This window comes from Gobius niger (assembly GCF_951799975.1).
Source record: "Gobius niger genome assembly, chromosome: 15".
NCBI classification, from domain to species: Eukaryota; Metazoa; Chordata; class Actinopteri; order Gobiiformes; family Gobiidae; genus Gobius; species Gobius niger.
The window spans coordinates 29,198,526-29,218,512 of NC_136866.1; the positions used below are offsets into that span (position 1 = coordinate 29,198,526).

Below are 19,987 nucleotides of genomic sequence, written 5' to 3' on the forward strand. Positions count from 1 at the left end.
CTAAAATTCAACAAAAACTCAACAAAAAAATGACAAAAATTCAACAAAAATGTGACAAAAATGGAAAAAAAGAAAGAAAAAACATACAAAGGGTGAGACAACACAGCAACAACGCGAGGAAAAAGATCAGTTTTGTGGGTCTTAGCTTTCAAATGAGGTGTCACACAGGCCAATATAATAGCCAAAGAGGACAGAATGCATTTGGTTTAGGCGGGAGGTAAGAGGTTTAACATCTGCAAGTGACAAAAGTTTCTCGTGGAAAAGGTGGAAAGTTTGTTCATTTTGCTTATTTTTATTTAATGTTTTTATAGTGGCCATCTTGTTTTGAAATAAATGCATTTTCAGTATTTTGTGGTTTGTTTATTTGACCGGAAAAGTGCCGGTGCTGTCTGGCTATTCGACGAGGAGGAACCCGAAAGGGCCACGGTCAAAAAACAGGACAGAAGTGGAACATACAGGTGCTCAGTATCATGGGAAAGTGCATTTACTTCTGTTTTTCAACTTAAACTGTGAAACTAATATATGATAGATTCATGACATGCAAAGTGAGATATGTATAGCCTTTATTTCTTATCATTTTGATTTTTATGGCTCACAGCTCGGAAAAACCCCGAATTAAAAATGAAAATTACCCCTCCATGTTGAACTGACCCGGAAATGCCGAAAGTAAACAAATGATTAGCATCCTGAGATAATAAGTCCTTTTTTTCCTCTCATGTCCCCTGCCGGGCGGACAGGACTCAGTTTTCAGATGATGGAGACAGAAGGCTCTTCCATGTTCTCATAGGCCACAGCGCCCCCTCTGTTCACCTGCGGAAACACACGGCCCTTTAGAAATAATGGACTGATGTAATAATGAGCCAAAACAATATGACAGAGAAGCTTTTTATACAGACGACCATCAGATCAATGACAGGAGTAAACCAGGACTAAACTGGGACTAAACCAGGACTAAACCAGGACTAAACTGGGACTAAACCAGGACTAAACTGGGACTAAACCAGGACTAAACTGGGACTAAACTGGGACTAAACCAGGACTAAACTGGGACTAAACCAGGCCTAAACTGGGGCTAAACCAGGACTAAACTGGGACTACGGTAGCACAGCGGTTAGCGTTCGTGCTTCACAGCTAGAAGGTCCCGGGTTCGATTCCCACCAGGGACACAGGCCTTTCTGTGTGGAGTTTGCATGTTCTCCCCGTGTCTGCGTAGGTTTCCTCCGGGTACTCCGGTTTCTCCTACCACTAAAAACATGTACAATAGGCCAGGATGAATGAGAGTGTGTTTGTGAGTGCGCATGGGGGGCGACGGATGGAAATTAGCTCCAAAATTAGGCTACAATCCGGTGTGGCTTGTTTACATGCATGAGACCCCTGTATGTTCATTAACATGCACTGTCCCGACCAAATAAACCAATAAACTAAACCAGGCCTACACTGGGGCTAAACCAGGCATAAACTGGGGCTAAACCAGGTCTAAACTGGGGCTAAACTGGGGCTAAACCAGACCTAAAGTGGGACTAATCCAGGCATAAACTGGAACTAAACTGGGACTAAACCAGGCTTAAAGTGGGACTAAACTAGGACTAAACTGGAGCTAAACCAGGCCTAAACTGGGACTAAACCAGGCCTAAACTGGAGCTAAACCAGGCCTAAACTGGAGCTAAACTGGGACTAAACCAGGCCTAAACTGGGACTAACGTGTGAGACTCACGTTGATGCAGTTACTCCCAAACGCTCCTCCCCCTGAAACAGACAAACGTTTAGCTCCAACAGAAATGGGCCGATGATGATGATGATGATGATGATGTGGGGACTGACCTTTGACCTTGACATAGAGGTAACCCACAGCCACAGAGAGGAGCAGCATCACCAGCCCCACGATCACCACGTCTCTGATCAGGTGACCTACGACACACCTCTGAGTTAATACAGTTCCTGCTTTAGACCAATATCAAAGTGACTGTACCTGATGTGGCGTCACCTCCGTCCAGGCCTGAAACAAACAAAACAACATCATCTCAGTCAGAGCTGGTCAAAGTCCTGCATTTCAAACGAGGAGATGGTGAAAGCCTGTTGTGGAGCGGAGGAAGCAAAATGAGTGGGCAATTTTTCTTCCATATTTAATTAAGTGCACAAAGGTGCATCAGTCACACCTTCCCCCGAAGCAAAATGGCCGCCTTGTTTATTCAGAAAAGAGCCTTTACACGTCTTCATTCACTGTTGATCTGGACTATGGACTATGGCACATTGTTGGACAGAGACAATGGACCTCTGCTCAGATGTCCCACTGTCAACTGTGAACAAAAAGTTTGTGCCTAAATGCTAATGTGGCTAACATGTGGCTAACATGTGGCTAGCATGTGGCTAACATATGGCTAACATATGGCTAACATGTGGCTAACATATGGCTAACATATGGCTAGCATGTGGCTAACATATGGCTAACATATGGCTAACATATGGCTAACATGTGGCTAACATATAGCTAACATATGGCTAACATATGGCTAACATGTGGCTAACATATGGCTAACATGTGGCTAACATGTGCTTCTGGCACCGAGCACATCCAGCACAAACATCAATGGATTTTTTGGGGAAATGGCTCATTTTGAAGAGAATAGTCATTAGGAAAAAGGGAACACAAGTGGAATTGCCTTAAAGTTTGTTCATAAGAAGATTTTTCTCGGTTAATTTTAGGTCATTTCTGACTGAAAATTGCTATAATGAGCCAAAAGAGTATTTTTGAATTGTATTTTTGAATTGAATTATATTTTACTTGATTATTTTGGACCAAAAAAATCCAGCCTATGATTGGACCACAAATAATTTAATATGGATAAGAAATGCTTAATTTTAATGCTCGATTTGCATATTTTTATTATTATTCTGTCCTTAATGAATGGTTTGATTTATGTGATGGTGTTCCATGACTGAAATAGATGTTTTGGGGAGAAGGGCCTGTTTAAAAATCTGTGCCACATCACGTCTATATTGGTCGAAATATAATTTGTCTAAATACTGTATGAAAGTAAATGGAACTGGAGTCAGTCCCTGATCAGGGACGGCCGTCCTGAACAGGTTAAAGTGACAGTTCATGATCTTTTATGCCAGGGGTGCCCAAACTTTGAAAAAAATGAAAAAGTGCCTGTGAGTCGCGGCCAAACACGGCGATGTCAAGCACGAAAAACACAAATAACTGCAAATCATAAAGTTACTTTATTTTATTTCGGTTTTATTTTTTCGATAACCTACATTTTTCATTGGATTCTATCTATGCAAATAACATGCTACATTAAAACAAATGGTAACTATGGCAAAAGCCTAGTTTTAGTAAAACAAAACCAACAATTGTAGCCATTTAGTGCAAAAAAAACACCTGTATCTACAGCACCTACAGTAACTTTACCTCATTCGTTCGCTCAAAGAAAATTTAGATTATTTTGAAAGTGTCAGTTCAGCATCAATTATTTTAGAAGTCACTTTTTAACATATACTGTTGTTGACGTCAACAACCTTTGCAATAAAAGTTGGAAAACTGTGAAAGTTGCTGCTACAACGCTCTGTGATTGATAAACACCAAGACACCACAACAGTGTTTCCTTAACTTTGAGAAAGGAGTGAAACAGCGCCCCCAATTTGACGCTGGCGGTCAAAAAGTGTACTGCATCCATATTTGCCATTGAGAATGAATGGAGGAGAGTTAGTATTAACCACACGCAGCGCAAAAGTAGGTCACTCTCTGGCGGGCCAACAGAATTGTTTCGGTGGGCCAAATTTGGCCCGCGGGCCCCACTTTGGGCAGGCCTGTTTTATGCCATAAAGTCACTGTCAACTGTATGTTTTGATGAAAATTTCGGTAGGATTTATTTTTGTCAAATTATTTTGTCCAATTTGGGCGCAGTGGACGCCGGCAGCGACAGGCCCCCTGACAAATGTATACCTGAGGTTTACTCCATGTCCACTAAGATGGTTCTGGGGCCAGTTTTAGTACCGGGTTGGTATAAAAGTGGTAGCTGACAAATAGGAGTTTTATTGTGTGTATTGTGGCTGCTCTACCCACCTCTGCCTGTGGAGGGCGATGCTGCAGAAGAACCGACAGTCGCTGCAGAAGAACCGACGGTCGCTGCAGAAGAACCGACAGTCGCTGCAGAAGAACCGACAGTCGCTGCAGAAGAACCGACAGTCGCTGCAGAAGAACCGACAGTCGCTGCAGAAGAACCGACGGTCGCTGCAGAAGAACCGACGGTCGCTGCAGAAGAACCGACAGTCGCTGCAGCAGAACCGACAGTCACTGCAGCAGAACCGACAGTCGCTGCAGAAGAACCGACAGTCGCAGCAGAAGAACCGACAGTCACAGCAGAAGAACCGACAGTCGCAGCAGAAGAACCGACAGTCGCAGCAGAAGAACCGACAGTCGCTGCAGAAGAACCGACAGTCGCTGCAGAAGAACCGACGGTCGCTGCAGAAGAACCTACAGTCGCTGCAGAAGAACCGACAGTCGCTGCAGAAGAACCGACAGTCGCAGCAGAAGAACCGACAGTCGCTGCAGAAGAACCGACAGTCGCTGCAGAAGAACCGACAGTCGCTGCAGAAGAACCGACAGTCGCAGCAGAAGAACCGACAGTCGCTGCAGAAGAACCGACAGTCGCTGCAGAAGAACCGACAGTCGCTGCCGTCGTTGTTTTATCCTCTATAAACAAACAAATAATGACTCATTATGTCGGGCGTTAGAAAAGGTTGAACATTTCTCACCTGGAGGAGCTCGAGGGAACAGGGTGAAGATCTCATCAGGGAATCTCTTTCTAACTTCACACTTCAGAGTGTGATAAAACGGAGACGGAGGAGACGGATCCTTAAAGGAGAGCGAGGCCGAACAGCCAGAGCGAGAGCGAGACATCTGCAGCTCTGGGTGATCTTTGGTCACTTCTTCACCGTTGTTCAACCATTTCACTTTGTGCGAACACGGCTCAGGCGCCACAGAGCAGGTGAGATTCACTCTGTCTTCTTTCTGTTCCTGAGACACTGGTCATTCAAGAAAACAGAGGCAGAGAATAAGTTCTAATCTTTCAAAAGTGACTGAAATGTGAAAATAAACTTCTGCTACTCACAGGACGCTACAAACAGCAAAATTTCAGATATTCCTTCTTCATCTTCACTTTGTTGACAAGTGAAATATTCTCCAGCCAGTTCCACTGTGACTCTGTGTAAAACCATGGAGCAGTTCTGGAGGAGACTCGCGGATGAATTCACTGCAGTAGCTTTCTTTCCATGAATAAACAAGGCTGTAAAGTGTGGGTAATCACCAATACTCCAGTTTGTGAACTGACACTCGTTTTGATCAGGAAGAACATCCTCACACGATAAAGTGATGTCATCGCCTTCTCTCACAGTCTGAAAGAAATTCTGTCCGTCTGAGCCTGAAATGGAAAAGGTTTTTTCGTCAGACATCAGCCGAGGTGGGGAGAGCAGCCGAAATATTTACTCAACAAGGGTAGACTGGGCTATTTGCTCATCAGCAGAAACTCCCACAAGAGTCAGAGCTGCAGTAAATGAAAGCTGGAACTCTTGACCTGAAGGAGACCTCACTCTCTTTTTTCTATTGCAATAAATACTTCTAACTGATTGCTAAGACTATCTTCCGTAGAATATAAAATTAAAATACAAGTAAAAAGTAATGACCCAAACAATTACCCAAGTAAAAGTAAAAAAATTACTCAGAGAAAATGTTACTTGAGAACTGTGAGCAACTGAGTGAAAAAAGTCTGATTTATTTTCAATGGAGGGTGCGCCCAGACACCCTGCGAAGGAAACTCATTTCGGCCGCTTGTATCCGCGATCTCGTCCTTTCGGTCATGACCCAAATCTCATGACCATAGGTGAGGGCGGGAACGTAGATCGATCGGTAAATCGAGAGCTTTGCCCCGACTCAGCTCCCTCTTCACCACGACAGACCGATACAGCGACCGCATCACTGCTGACGCCGCACCGATCCGTCTATCGATCTCACGCTCCATCCGTCCCTCACTCGTGAACAAGACCCCGAGATACTTGAACTCCTCCACTTGAGGTAGGGACCTTTTTCCGGTGGAGAACCATGGCCTCAGATTTGGAGGTGCTGATTCTCATCCCGGCCGCTTCACACTCGGCTGCAAACCAGAGCAGCTGAAGGTCCAACAGAACAACATCATCCGCAAACAGCAGAGATGAGACTCTGAGGCTCCAAAACCGGACACCCTCCGGCCCCCGGCTGCGCCTAGAAATTCTGTCCATAAAAGTAATGAACAGAACCGGTGACAAAGGGCAGCCCTGGCGGAGACCAACACGCACCGGGAACAGGTCTGACTTACTGCCGGCAATGCGAACCAAGCTCCTGCTGCTCATACAGGGAACGGACAGCCCTTAACAGAGGGCCCCGGACCCCATACTCCCGGAGCACCCCCCACAGGCGTGTCCCCCCCATGAGGGACACAGTCAAGCACCCGATGAAGGGTATAGAGCTGGTCCAGTGTGCCACGACCAGGACAAAAACCTCCTGGATCCAAGAACCAGCCGGATCCTCCTCTCCAGCACCCTGGAGTAGACCTTACCGGGGAGGCTGAGGAGTGTGATCCCGACCCTTCGATCCCCCTTCTTAAAAAGAGGGACCACCACATCCAGGGGCACTCTCCTCAACCGATACGCGATGCTGCAGAGACGTGTCAGCCAAGACAGTCCTACAACGTCCAGAGACTTAAGGTAACCCCTCCGAGTCCATTATGCCTTTTTTAAAGACATGTACAGTATATAGGCTTCTAATTATTAATGTTTGGACACTGAAATCGTAGGATAAAAGGAGCTAAACTAAACATGGTTTTTGAACAGAATCGCTGATGCCACGGGCCCGTCACCGTACTGGGCCCCAGTGCATAAACACAGGCTCTGATGAAGCATTAAACCCTCCTCTCAGTAACAGTCAATCATGGGAATAATCCTGATCCTCTGAACACAAGCAGCAACAAACCCATCATTAACATACGAGCTGGACGACTGAGACTCACCGCACAGCTGCAGAACCAGGAGGAAACCCAGCGGAACCACGGCCCGGAGCATCTCGCCTGTACTCTCACTCAACTCTCACTAAACGGTTTAGTCTTGAGAAACTCTGCTCCTCCTTCAAAACCACTTCCTCAAAAACTCTTCATTTTTATACCGTTTCATTTATTTCAGATGTGACTAATAACAATGACTGAACTGAAATAACTTTGCATTTCCACGGCTGCTTATAAAGATATGAACATGTTTGATTGTTAAATACGGTATATCAACGATCCACGATGAGTTCTCACTAAATAAGGGAACTTTATTGTGAAAAAAGTAGCAGCAAAGACTTTTCACAACATGTTTCTGACTCTGTAGAAGATCCTTTTTTGCAATCGGCCGAGAGCTGATGTCCCCATTTCCCCTTCAGAAAAAAAAGCAAATCAAACCCACATATACAGTATAAGGAAACAATATCATCCACAATATCATCCACAAGTTTATTTGTTTACGAGAAATGTACCCACTGTGACTGCGACCCATGAGCGCGGAGACATGGGCCTGGTCAGGACTCCTGCAGTGCAAACGTCCCCATCCTGCAGGACTTGTGGGCGGGACCTCGAATTTACGCTCTTTACCGGACTAAAACTGGGACTAAACCAGGACTAAACTGGGGCTAAACCAGGACTAAACTGGGACTAAACCAGGACTAAACTGGGGCTAAACTGGGACTAAACCAGGACTAAACTGGGGCTAAACCAGGACTAAACTGGGACTAAACTGGGACTAAACCAGGACTAAACTGGGACTAAACCAGGACTAAACTGGGACTAAACCAGGACTAAACCAGGACTAAACCAGGACTAAACTGGGACTAAACCAGGACTAAACTGGGGCTAAACCAGGACTAAACTGGGACTAAACCAGGACTAAACCAGGACTAAACTGGGACTAAACCAGGACTAAACTGGGGCTAAACCAGGACTAAACTGGGGCTAAACCAGGCCTAAACTGGGGATAAACCAGGGCCTAAACTGGGGCTAAACCAGGACTAAACTGGGGATAAACCAGGACTAAACTGGGACTAAACCAGGACTAAACTGGGGCTAAACCAGGCCTAAACTGGGACTAAACCAGGACTAAACTAGGACTAAACCAGGACTAAACTGGGGATAAACCAGGGCCTAAACTGGGGCTAAACCAGGACTAAACTGGGGATAAACCAGGGCCTAAACTGGGGATAAACCAGGACTAAACTGAGGCTAAACTGGGGCTAAACACAGACTAAATTATAGCTCTATGATACATGACATGATACATGATTCAGATTGTTTAATAGTGAAATAATATAGAACTTTTGTCTGCAAAGTAAAAGAAACTGGCCGTGTTTGCTGAAAACCTGGTTGCCTTGACCAGCGGGCGCGATGTCGCAATGGTTCTTGGGATACGGAGTTTCTATAGTCAGGAAGTGAATGATGTCACAGCCTTGTACCTTTGCCTTTTCTTCAACATGTCGTCTTCTTTTTGGATTGAAATGAAACATGTTATGGTCACGAATTGCTACAGAGCTGATTAGCTTTTGCGGTGACGTTAAACTCTTAATATTTGAATTTTTGGAAAATCGACGGTCGTGTAGACACGGATTTTTTGCTTCCGGAGCAACAGGACCACAAGGGGCGGGACTGTGGAACTCTATAGTCTTGATGAAGTTTGGACAATCCTGATGTAGAACTTCATTCGTTTCTATAGTTTTCTATTTATAAATGTAACGTTCAAATAAATAATGTAACCAACAAAAATACAGAACCTCTTTTGTTACGTCAAAAAGATCATAATTTAATATCAAACATATGTACAAATATTTACAAACACTCAGATTTTCCTTGTTCTTATTCTGCAGTGGCATTAGCATTAGCATTAGCGCTAGCTTCAGCAGCAGAGTTTGTTTTGGATTCGAACAGAGAGTCCCAGTCCACAGAGTCTCCACCTGATTCTGGCTTTGGGATCACGGGGAAGAAGGTCTGCATCTTCTGTCGGAACTCGGACAACTGTGGGGCCGAAGATAAAAAGTATTATTAGGAATATTACAAAAAGAACTTCGTCGCACGAAAGCCGGACTCACGCTGTGGACGCCCAGCAGCTTCCAGACGGTGACGCTGATGAGCCCCACCCCACACCAGGCCCAGAGGGAGCCCCAGCCCAGGGCCCGGAGAGCGAGAGAGGCCCCGGACTCGGGCACCGCCGCAGTGGGGGCCACGCCCTGAAGACAGACAGAACAGTAATGTAGTAACATAGTAGTATAGTAGTATAGTAGTGTAGTAGTGTAGTAGTGTAGTAGTGTAGTAGTGTAGTAGTGTAGTAGTAGTATAGTAGTATAGTAGTATAGTAGTAGTATAGTAGTGTAGTAGTGTAGTAGTATAGTAGTATAGTAGTGTAGTAGTGTAGTAGTGTAGTAGTGTAGTAGTGTAGTAGTGTAGTAGTGTAGTAGTGTAGTAGTATAGTAGTATAGTAGTGTAGTAGTGTAGTAGTGTAGTAGTATAGTAGTATAGTAGTATAGTAGTATAGTAGTATAGTAGTAGTATAGTAGTGTAGTAGTGTAGTAGTGTAGTAGTGTAGTAGTGTAGTAGTGTAGTAGTGTAGTAGTGTAGTAGTATAGTAGTGTAGTAGTGTAGTAGTGTAGTAGTGTAGTAGTGTAGTAGTATAGTAGTATAGTAGTGTAGTAGTGTAGTAGTGTAGTAGTGTAGTAGTGTAGTAGTATAGTAGTGTAGTAGTGTAGTAGTGTAGTAGTATAGTAGTATAGTAGTGTAGTAGTGTAGTAGTGTAGTAGTGTAGTAGTGTAGTAGTGTAGTAGTGTAGTAGTGTAGTAGTGTAGTAGTGTAGTAGTGTAGTAGTGTAGTAGTGTAGTAGTGTAGTAGTGTAGTAGTATAGTAGTATAGTAGTATAGTAGTGTAGTAGTGTAGTAGTGTAGTAGTGTAGTAGTGTAGTAGTATAGTAGTGTAGTAGTGTAGTAGTGTAGTAGTGTAGTAGTGTAGTAGTATAGTAGTATAGTAGTGTAGTAGTGTAGTAGTGTAGTAGTGTAGTAGTGTAGTAGTATAGTAGTATAGTAGAATTGTAGAATTGTAGAATTGTAGAGTAGTTGAATAGTCATGTTCAAATTCTAGACTTTATTCATTTTATTTTAAGACATGATGACTTGATGCTTCGGTAAAGTATTCAAGTTTTTTAGGTAGACATTATTTATATCCATTTTAACCAAATGTAGGTCAGTTTTAACCTCTTACCACCCGCCAAAACCAAATGCATTCTCTCCTCTTTGCCATTGTCGTCACTTTTTATTTCCCTTATGTGTTTTTGTCACTGGAAATAAATATTTATGGCGATTGCAGTGATTGAGTTTTTGATTTATTCTTTTAGAAGGGGCACACGCACCCTCTCAGTACCTGACAAAGTGCCCGTTAGTGACCCAGAGCCACAATTACTGAGTTAATTTTCCCGATTCATGTGTACGTGCACGATGAGGTGTGTGTGAGGGGAGGCGAGCGCTTGCTACACGATTTTAAAAGCCCCTTGACCAGCCCTGATGGTGCTCGGGCCAAAACAATCTGGCCCAGGCCTGAGGCAGTACCTTGTTGAACCAGCCCGGACTCTTCTTTTTGGCCAGAGCCAGAGAGGAACCGAATCCTGCGATGACTCCGACCGAGGCCACAGTGGACAGAAACACAGCTCCTACAAACGGAGAGACTTTTATTAAATAGAGTTTAATCCTAGTTTAGTCCTGTGGGGAAATGCAAACACGAGTGCATTCTGCTACATGTCCTTTCATGACGATTTTAGGTCAATTAAAATAAAAACAAAAAAATAACGATTTGCTAAATGTCAGAAGAATGAGGGATAGGATGCTGCCACTCCTTTATTTCAAAGTTGGGATGGTGTTACTTGCAAGATTCACCCCTTTTTCCTCCAAACGTGACGATGGTCATTGTGGCCAAACAATTCAACTTAATTTTCCGTCAGACCACAACTCAGATCTGTGTTTTGGATGTTTCTTCTGGAGTCAGAGCTTCTTCCTGGCAGAGTTCCCTCTCAGCTCATGTCGATACAGGACTTGTTTCACTCTCAAAAATGACCAACTCTGACCAGGTTCAGCATTTTCACCAGGTCTTTTGTCCTTGGGTTGATATTCACATTTCAGACACAGCACGTTCCTCTCTGGGACACAGAACCCGCCTTCTTTCTGATCTGTGTAATGACTGCACATTTACGTCATTGTTTGAACCAATGAACTTGGAACCTTCAAGTGTCTTGAAATTACACCATAGGATGAACCAGATTTGTGCTTCCAAGGTCATGACATCATCATCTGGGCTTATACAAATTGTTTAACCCCTTAACTCCCACCTGAACCGAGCACCCTTTTCTCCAGTTTGGCTTTACCCCAGTCCAAAAGCTTCTGGAAAATAGCTGTGAAAATAGCAACAAAACTGAGACGAAAACAATGATGGAAATGTGACAAAAAAGTGAGAAAACATTGACAAAAAAGTGATGAAAAATTGATGAAAAAGAGGCAATAATGTCACAAGAAATTGACAAAAAATGTCACAAAAAAATGACAAAAATTTGATGAAAAATTGACGAAAAAATGACAAAAAATGTGACAAAAAATGACAAATAAAGCTACAAAAATGAGTTGAATACCCAACAAAAAAATGATGGAAAAAAAATCTGATGACGTGAGGAAAAAGATCCTCTCGGTTCAGACGGGAGTTAAGGGGTTAAAGGTATAATAATCTTAGTATATGTAAACCAAAAAATATATAATTCTTCTGACATTTAGCAAATATAAATATTGTTTTAAATTCTAATAGACCTAAAAAAATAAAAAAAATAAATAAAAGTTAATTCTGGTTTCATGTCACAGAAAGAAATGTGTGTTTTTATCAAGTGTATGTAAACACCTGCTTCCCACTGTACTGTATATCGAGGCTAACATGAGTGTGGCTGCAGGACTGTGACCTTTTGGAGAAACACGCTGTTAAAATCGGGTCAAATCATCCCCGTTCGTCTCGCTTGAACGCTGCCATACCTTTGATGATTTGCGGCTTGTCATCGGCTTCCCTCTCAGTCGCAGTTGTCATGCCTTTAGTTTTATTTTCAGAGTTTGCATCGTGATTTTCTCCTCCGCTGCCTGTCATGTTTGCATCACGGTCCGTCGCGTAAACTCTCCGGGTGAAACAACGACGACGAACAAAAGGCCTGTTTAGTTTTCACAGGAAAATAGCGTCTACAGCAAAGATAATTGTTACATAAATGTTATTTTCTTTGCACAAATGCCTTATTGTTTTGTTGTTGTTGTTTTTTTCGCAAGAAACAGTAACTTTATTGTATAGATCGTGTTTGCGGTAATAAAAGGAAGGCAGCGAATGACAGAGGTCTCACTCTAACTCCACACGCTAAACGCTTTACATTTATTTAATTATTTTAACAAAAGCCTTTGCGTCGTGCCATAAAAAATCAAAGTAAGTGGAATAAAAACCCATATACTTAAAAAAAAGTGATGTTTAATTGACTTTTTCTTGATTTCGTGTGATGCTCTTCGTGTAGAGTTCATCCTTTAAAAACAACGGAAACAGCTGTTCAGTTGGGCGTAGTAGAGCTGATGCTACAAACATGACAAAAGCGTCATTTTTGGGAGGGAAAATGAACAAAATAATTTACTTTTACCCATGAAACGGGGAAATAAAAGCTACGACATGAGAATCAATGTAAAAACTTAACATAATTGCCTCTGATGACGATATGGAGCTCGTTTTTTGGCGATTTTATTTGACAGCTGCCAAAAATTTGCATTCAGATAGCGTTCCTTCTTATAAATATGTATTGCATTAATCCAACAATAACCAGAGCTTAATGAACAAAAACAAAAACTGCTGTTGTAAAGAGCCTTTCATGTAAATTACAACCGTTTTTTTTAACGATTTAGCCTAGTCATTCCTGTTCCCAAGAAAAACAGTCTGTATTTTATTATGTTTTTTTTGTGTGGCAGAAATGTGTTATACATTTATCTCAGCTTAATCACAATTGCACCTTAATTTTAACGCGTTTTGTGCTGATGACGTCGTAGAAACTGTGAAACTGGCTCGCAAAGACAGTAAACAAAGGAATAAAAGTCAACGGAGTGAAATCCTGCGGTATATTCCATGATTTATCTACGAATATCTCCCGTGCACTGTCAGAGTATGAGCTGTTTCAAAGCCCTTTGTTTTCACGCTTTCGTAACGCTTTTGTGTGGATGTTTGGTAACACTTTTCTCAGCGGTTTGTGATTCGTATTTCCCGCGATACAAACCCGGAAGTGACGTCACTGCTCCGCGAGTTAAAACCCCAACAAACCACAATATTCTCTTTAAAACTCATTATTTTGGTCTAACATTTTGACTTAACGTGTTCGAAACCCTATATGTATGGAAGAAGTCGATTTATTAATGATTTTATCAACTTTGAGGCGTTTTTCTGTCGCTTCCCTTTGACGAAAGCTCCTCCTCGCGCTCCGCTCTCATTGGTCGCGGTTCCAGCGCCAAGATTTCAATAAAAGCCGGTCGACAGACTTTCCTTCAGTCTTTCTCCTCTGCTCTGCCTGCTCCTCTTAGCCTAGGTTTAGCTATTTTAGTTCCCGCTTTTTTACACTTTAATTTATTATATTTATTCTGTATTTTCTTGCTTTGTCTTCTCACTAAACTGCAAAGATGCTGTCGGCTCGCTCTCCTCTGTCCGTGAAGAATGAAAACAAAATGAGCAGCAAAATGAGCGGGTTGAGCCTGGACAAAGAAAACACGGTAAGACCTGAGCCCAGATCGTTTAAAACAGCAGAAAGTTGTTAATTAGCTGCGTGTTTTATTCATTAGTTTATAATATTTATGATTTTTAACTTTGCTTCCGTGTCGAATGTGCAGCCTCCCAGCCTGAACGACACCAGGATCCTGGCTTCAAAAACGGCCCGAAAAATCTTCTCTGACGCCACGGTAAGAGCTCAAAAACCCACTTAAACCAGGACAGAAGCACTTAAATCTGAGCATCGACACGGGTTTAGAGTTTTATTAGTTTAATTCAAGCCTAAAGGCGGAGTTTGTGAAGATGTGGCGCCCAAAGTGAAGCTTTTCTGGCGCCAACAGCTGATCACCAGAGGAAAAGTACTGACAGTTCCTGCAGAATAACCTCTCATTTACCTGCAGTGACGGATCAATACGAGTCATATATTCACAATAAACCACGTTTTAACAGTATTTCTTTAAAGTTTGCATGAACTACTTTTTATTGTTTAGCTGTGGACAATGTGACTACTTCCTAAGTAAGACAGGCAGTTGCTAACTTTGACAAATGTTCACTGAGAAGGGAAGGGAATAATCATAGACAATATTGTTACTTTTTAGGGATTTCACTCTTTCAGACGAGGAAGGAGCCAGTTCTCTGTGTCCATTATCTTTTTGTTTTCATACATTAGTAAAGGATAAAAGCACATGTGTTTTCCCTTATCATTTAAAGTCCATTATCTCTGTCTCTGTAAAATACTACAGGACGATGTGACCTCAGTTCCTAATGTGTTTATTCCGTGTTTTCAGCCAAAGTCTGAGCAGAAGTCGGCGGCGTCTCAGGAGGAGCCTCTGCTGAAGGAGAACCCGCGGCGCTTCGTGATCTTCCCCATTCAATACCACGACATCTGGACCATGTACAAGAAGGCGGAGGCGTCTTTCTGGACGGCAGAGGAGGTACGAGAAACCGATGTTAGACCGACCAGTGCAGACGATAACTGAGGCCGAGAACTCCTTTTTTACTTAAACATGACCCAGTTTAAACAAAGACTCGAGGCTCTGACCCAGTGACCCACTTTAGAGTCAGTGCCTTTAACCAGAGCTGTCAAGTACTCAGCTACATTTACTCAAGTACAAGTATGTGAATAACTTTTTGATGGAGCTACTATTGTAATAAAGTCATTTGTAAAAAATCAGACTTTTTCAGATCAGTTACTCAGTACTCGAGTAACATTTTCTCCAAGCACTGTTAATTTTGACCACATATTTTATTTTAGTTTTAGTCTTTTGACTAAAATGTAATTTAATTTTAGTCGATATTTAGTAAAAAAAAATGCAGTTTTAGTCGACTAAAATTAAGACTAATTTAGTCGACTTTGCATTTATAATATTCATTTTAATCATATTTAATCTTGTTCCTCTGCTTCGTGGAGCTGCTCCTCATGAACAAAGCCCAGCTGATCCTTTGGCAGAGAATTTACATGATCTGAGGCTCTTTCAGACAATCAATAGAAGTTTGGATGATTTTAGTCTCTCCTTTTAATTTTTATTTAGTCTTATTTTAGTCGACTAAAATATCTGGACATTTTAGTCATAGTTTTAGAGAAACTTTTAATTTAGTTTTAGTCCAATTTTAGTCGGAAAAATATCACTTTGACTAAAATTAAGACTAAACATTTTAGTCAACGAATTTAACACTGTCTCAAGTACTTTTTTGATTCCTACTGCTGTGTTCCTGCCCTCTCGGTGTCCGCTCTGTGGGTCAGTGAGTGATGCCGTGTGTGTTTCAGGTGGACCTGTCCAAAGACCTGCTGCACTGGGAGTCTCTGAAGGACGATGAGAGATTCTTCATTTCTCACGTTTTGGCGTTCTTCGCCGCCAGCGACGGCATCGTCAACGAGAACCTGGTGAGTGTTTCCCGCCGCACGATCGATCTTCTGCTCCTGTTTCGCGCTCTGACCCTTCACCCCCCCTCCTCCCGACGCCGCAGGTGGAGCGCTTCACTCAGGAGGTGCAGGTGACGGAGGCGCGCTGCTTCTACGGTTTCCAGATCGCCATGGAGAACATCCACTCAGAGATGTACAGCCTGCTCATCAACACCTACATCAAGGACCCGCAGGAGAGGTCAGTGACGGCCCCCGACACCGCCGCAAAGTCAGATACAAACTCTGCTGACCTCTGACCCCCGACACAACCACTCACTCTGAAGCTACTGACCCACAGAGCTGTAAATAACACTCTGCTGACCTCTGACCCCCAACACAACCACTCACTCTGAAGCTACTGACCCACAGAGCTGTAAATAACACTCTGCTGACCTCTGACCCCCAACACAACCACTCACTCTGAAGCTACTGACACACAGGGCTGTAAATAACACTCTGCTGACCTCTGACCCCCAACACAACCACTCACTCTGAAGCTACTGACCCACAGAGCTATAAAGAGCACTATTTTTTTAGTTTTATGTCTTTTTTTTTAGAATTATAATTAACCTTCTATCCAGAACAGCAAGAAATTAAGGTCATTTGCATTTTGTTTTTCATTAACACAAGATGCAGAGTTTGCGTAGATCATTTTTTACTTAGATTTTCCTCTCGTCGTCAGTCGAGTGGCAGAAAAACTAGAAACCAGAGCCACAGGTGAAAGAGGAAAATAGTTTGATCAATATTTAGTAACTTCAGACACATTACAAAGTCTAACCAACCGTCCTTTTGAAGTTCCAACACTCAATATTATAGAAATCTGTCCTGACAGAGATTCCTCGACCAGTAAATACAACAACAAAACATGAATGACTCAAATCCAGCCTTGTTTTTCACCAATGAAAGCCGTGTTCCTGACTCTGACCCGTCTGTGCAGAGAATACCTGTTCAACGCCGTGGAGACTCTGCCCTGCGTCAAGAAGAAGGCCGACTGGGCCATCAACTGGATCGGCAACAAGAGCGCCGCCTATGGTAGGTCTGAGCGCTGCGTCTCAGCTATCGCCCATTTTCTTTCTTCCTTTCTTTCCGTCTTTCTTACTTACTCAGAACAATCATGGTGACCCTCTGTGTGACGTCTGTTGTGCAGGGGAGCGTGTGGTGGCGTTCGCGGCTGTGGAGGGGATCTTCTTCTCCGGATCCTTCGCCGCCATTTTCTGGCTGAAGAAACGGGGCCTGATGCCGGGACTGACCTTCTCCAACGAGCTCATCAGCCGCGACGAGGTACGGCCGCTGAGCCGGCGCGTGTTCTGTCTTTAGGGGAACGTGCTCAGATCCAGGTTTGAAATGTTCCTCTTCCTCCTGTGGTGTCCAGGGGCTGCACTGTGACTTCGCCTGCCTCATGTTCAAACACCTGGTGAACAAACCCAGCGCTGAGACCGTGAGGAGCATCATCACGGACGCCGTGGCCATAGAGCAGGTTATTATTCATTCTGTCGCTTTAACCTGAACACAAACAGAAGCTTCATGTTCACAGTGTGAGCTCCACATCCACATGTCTGTTTGTTTCTGCTGTAAAGTCCACGCTCACCTCTCTCTGTCCCCGACGCAGGAGTTCCTGACGGACGCGCTGCCCGTGAAGCTGATCGGGATGAACTGTGATCTCATGAAGCAGTACATCGAGTTCGTGGCCGACCGTCTGCTGCTGGAGCTGGGCTTCGACAAGGTACCGACCCCAGACATGCAGACACGACGCCGGCTCTGAGCCCCAAACACAAACACGTGCTTCAGTATCGAATTAAAGGAGAAGTCAGGCCCTATATTAAAGTATGAGGAGGTGTGACCTGTCTGTTTCATCATCACTAACAATATACAGGGTTTCCGCAGGTCATTTAAACTCATTAAATTAAGTAAGGCCTTAAACCTCATTAACGTTGGATAAATTGGCTGGAAATGTCCACAATATTTTTCTCAAGTTTCCTGTTGGATCCAATTTCCTTTTGAATATTAAAATGTGTCTTTTCTGTTTTAATCTTCAATAAAAGTTACACAGATTTCTACCTTTTTGGAATTAAAACTGCCTTAAATTTGTTGTTGTTTCCTGTAGAAACTCTGTAATAAGATGAGGTTTAGTGGATTAACTCGACCCACAAAAGGAACAGTGACACTTTTATATATAAAATGATATTAGAAGTAAAGTCCCAGAAGATCTGTCCATTCATTAATGATTTCTAACGAACATCTGAAAACATCTAGATCATTAATGTGTGATGTTTGAGGCTAAAGGCGAGTCGTTATAGGAAAATCCATTGAACAGGGTTAGTGATGGTGGTGCAGTGATGAGCTGCTGTAGTATATGTAGTATTTGTGGTTGTAGTATATGTAGTATTTGTGGTTGTAGTATTGGTAGTAAAGCGGTGCAGTGATGAGCTGCGCAGGGGTACGGACCTCAGCTGATGATGGGAGCTGAGTCTGTTCTGTTTCAGAGACTCAGGTCACTGGCGGAAACAGACGAGTTGACGCACGACTGAGCACCTGCTTTACCGACAACCACAGACGGACTGATGACGTTCACTCCTGTGACAAAGGGAAACGTCTGAAGCTTAGGAGATGTTCAAACTTATGTGACTTAACACTGTCAGGGGCCAAAAGTCTGGGATCTATAAGCCCTAAAAATACCTTTTCAAAAGCCGCAGATCGAGACAGTTTTACACGTTATTTACTCCAGTTCAGATCAGGTTCAGATGGTTCAGATTGTAAATGTGTTTCTGACGATGTCCAAACGTTTCTCCCTCTCGTGGCAGATCTACCGCTCAGAGAACCCCTTCGACTTCATGGAGAACATCTCTCTGGAGGGAAAGACCAACTTCTTCGAGAAGAGAGTGGGAGAGTACCAGAGGATGGGCGTCATGTCGGGCCCCAGCGACAACACCTTCAGGCTGGACGCCGACTTCTGAGGAGGCTCTGAGGGGAGAAAAAAAACTTTATATATGTTTACGGACAAAACGCACACTTCCCAAAACCACCAATCAGCAATAAACACTCCAGAAACGAGCTCTAAGGTTTCACCAAACTGCACTGAAGCCGTGGACATGACCGGGCTGATGGAGGCGAGGCGGCGGCTCCGTAGCGGTCACTGGGGCGGTCACTGGGGCGGTCACCGGGGCGGTCACCGGGGCGGTCACCAGGAGCCCGCTGGTCCTGGTCTCTGCTGTGACTTTGGGCGACACCTCCTCCTCTTTGTCCCGTGTTTTGTTTGTTTGTTTGTGTGTGAGAGTGAATGAGTGAACGAGTGTCTGGACCTCGTCTTATTTTGATGTTTTATAATGATTTTATGTTTGTATTTTTAAAGCTGTACAGATCTTTAGTTTGTAATAAAATTATAAAATGCGCTTAACTCCGTCTGTTTATCTGAGCAGTTTAAGTTTTTATACAGTTATGGAAGCTTTAAAGCAGTACTAAGTAACTCTTCCCCCTAGAGGCCATAAGCGCAACTGCAGGTGTCGTAGCAAGTTACGATTTTTTAACTTATTAATTGTCTTGGAGAGTAAATACTACGCTGACAGGAAAGGTGAAGGGACAGAGGGTTACTGTGCATCCAATTATACAACAGAAATATTTTTTTTCACTCAAACTTGGCTGTAAATACTGTTTAAAGTGACGTTAGCCCGCAGTTAGCTTTGTCCGTTAGCATGTTAGCTTCTTCTTTGTGACTACATTAGTGTGTATTGCTTTCTCCGGTCCGGTGGCAGTCAAGTTGCAAACATGGTTTTCTGGCCAGAGACACCAGGGGGAGATGAAAGACCCTCCAATCATCCCATAAACACTTGTATTACCCCCACAGGGACTACGGAAAGGATTTATTATGGTAAATAAGTTACTTAGTACTGCTTTAAGGGACTAGATGTAATCATTTTATACTCTCTACTGCCACCTCAGGCCTTACGTGTAACTGCAGCCTCTACTTTGGAGCTGAATTAACTGCTTTTTGAGTGACTGCGCAGGATCTTAGCGTCAGGTCTGAACTCATTCTACACATTAGGACATGGCTGAAACGTTTCATGGGAGGAAAACTCCATCTAGTCCCTTTAAAAGGAGTCAGCCAAAGGCAAAGAAAGCTTATGAGTGTGGGAATCAACAAAGGCATGATTTACCAGCTGATTATGTCATTTATGTTCTCGGCCTGACAAGATGAAAACCGTTAACATCAGTCTGACTTAAGTTTCAGAAACACATT

At 43.3% G+C, this 19,987-nt stretch overlaps 2 protein-coding genes and 2 long non-coding RNA genes across 4 annotated transcripts in view; 1 reads left to right on the plus strand and 3 right to left on the minus strand.

Moving 5' to 3' along the window:
- Window positions 1–7,092, minus strand: part of LOC306974471 — a 30,528-nt gene extending 23,436 nt beyond the window's left edge. Inside the window, exons 1-3 of the long non-coding RNA XR_013793636.1 lie at window positions 7,044–7,092; window positions 5,115–5,423; window positions 4,759–5,028 (exon numbers count right to left, since the gene is read on the minus strand). This is a non-coding gene — a long non-coding RNA (uncharacterized lncRNA). The remainder of the gene's footprint in view (window positions 1–4,758; window positions 5,029–5,114; window positions 5,424–7,043) is intronic.
- Window positions 703–1,910, minus strand: LOC306974470. The gene is made up of 3 exons (XR_013793635.1): window positions 1,822–1,910; window positions 1,715–1,746; window positions 703–810 (listed from the first exon to the last, which is right to left on the minus strand). It is a non-coding gene; the product is annotated as an uncharacterized lncRNA (long non-coding RNA).
- Window positions 7,093–8,882: 1,790 nt separating the features above from the next.
- On the minus strand, window positions 8,883–12,242 carry tmem242 (transmembrane protein 242). The gene is made up of 4 exons (XM_079572109.1): window positions 12,107–12,242; window positions 10,649–10,749; window positions 9,146–9,283; window positions 8,883–9,071 (listed from the first exon to the last, which is right to left on the minus strand). Exons 1-4 carry the CDS (start codon window positions 12,213–12,215, stop codon window positions 8,913–8,915), a joined length of 507 nt encoding a protein of 168 aa, XP_079428235.1. The 5' UTR covers window positions 12,216–12,242; the 3' UTR covers window positions 8,883–8,912.
- A 1,286-nt stretch (window positions 12,243–13,528) lies between these two features.
- On the plus strand, window positions 13,529–18,851 carry LOC306974456 (ribonucleoside-diphosphate reductase subunit M2-like). Its single transcript, XM_079571707.1, has 10 exons — window positions 13,529–13,855; window positions 13,973–14,041; window positions 14,639–14,785; window positions 15,619–15,735; window positions 15,819–15,952; window positions 16,691–16,785; window positions 16,901–17,034; window positions 17,126–17,230; window positions 17,363–17,476; window positions 18,555–18,851. The coding sequence occupies exons 1-10, from the start codon at window positions 13,766–13,768 to the stop codon at window positions 18,705–18,707; spliced, it is 1,158 nt and encodes a 385-aa protein (XP_079427833.1). The 5' UTR covers window positions 13,529–13,765; the 3' UTR covers window positions 18,708–18,851.
- The last annotated feature ends 1,136 nt before the right edge of the window (window positions 18,852–19,987 follow it).

What these genes read in the sequence shown, in the direction of transcription:
- LOC306974456 (XM_079571707.1), top strand. Translation starts at nt 13,766, where the DNA reads ATGCTGTCGGCTCGCTCTCCTCTGTCCGTGAAGAATGAAAACAAAATG. An exon ending in CAACAAGAGCGCCGCCTATG is followed by an intron (nt 16,786 to 16,900) that starts GTAGGTCTGAGC and finishes TCTGTTGTGCAG; the next exon opens with GGGAGCGTGTGGTGGCGTTC. An exon ending in AGCTCATCAGCCGCGACGAG is followed by an intron (nt 17,035 to 17,125) that starts GTACGGCCGCTG and finishes TGTGGTGTCCAG; the next exon opens with GGGCTGCACTGTGACTTCGC.
- tmem242 (XM_079572109.1), bottom strand. Translation starts at nt 12,215, where the DNA reads ATGACAGGCAGCGGAGGAGAAAATCACGATGCAAACTCTGAAAATAAA. An exon ending in CAAGCCGCAAATCATCAAAG is followed by an intron (nt 10,750 to 12,106) that starts GTATGGCAGCGT and finishes CTCCGTTTGTAG; the next exon opens with GAGCTGTGTTTCTGTCCACT. An exon ending in GTCCGGGCTGGTTCAACAAG is followed by an intron (nt 9,284 to 10,648) that starts GTACTGCCTCAG and finishes GTCTGTCTTCAG; the next exon opens with GGCGTGGCCCCCACTGCGGC.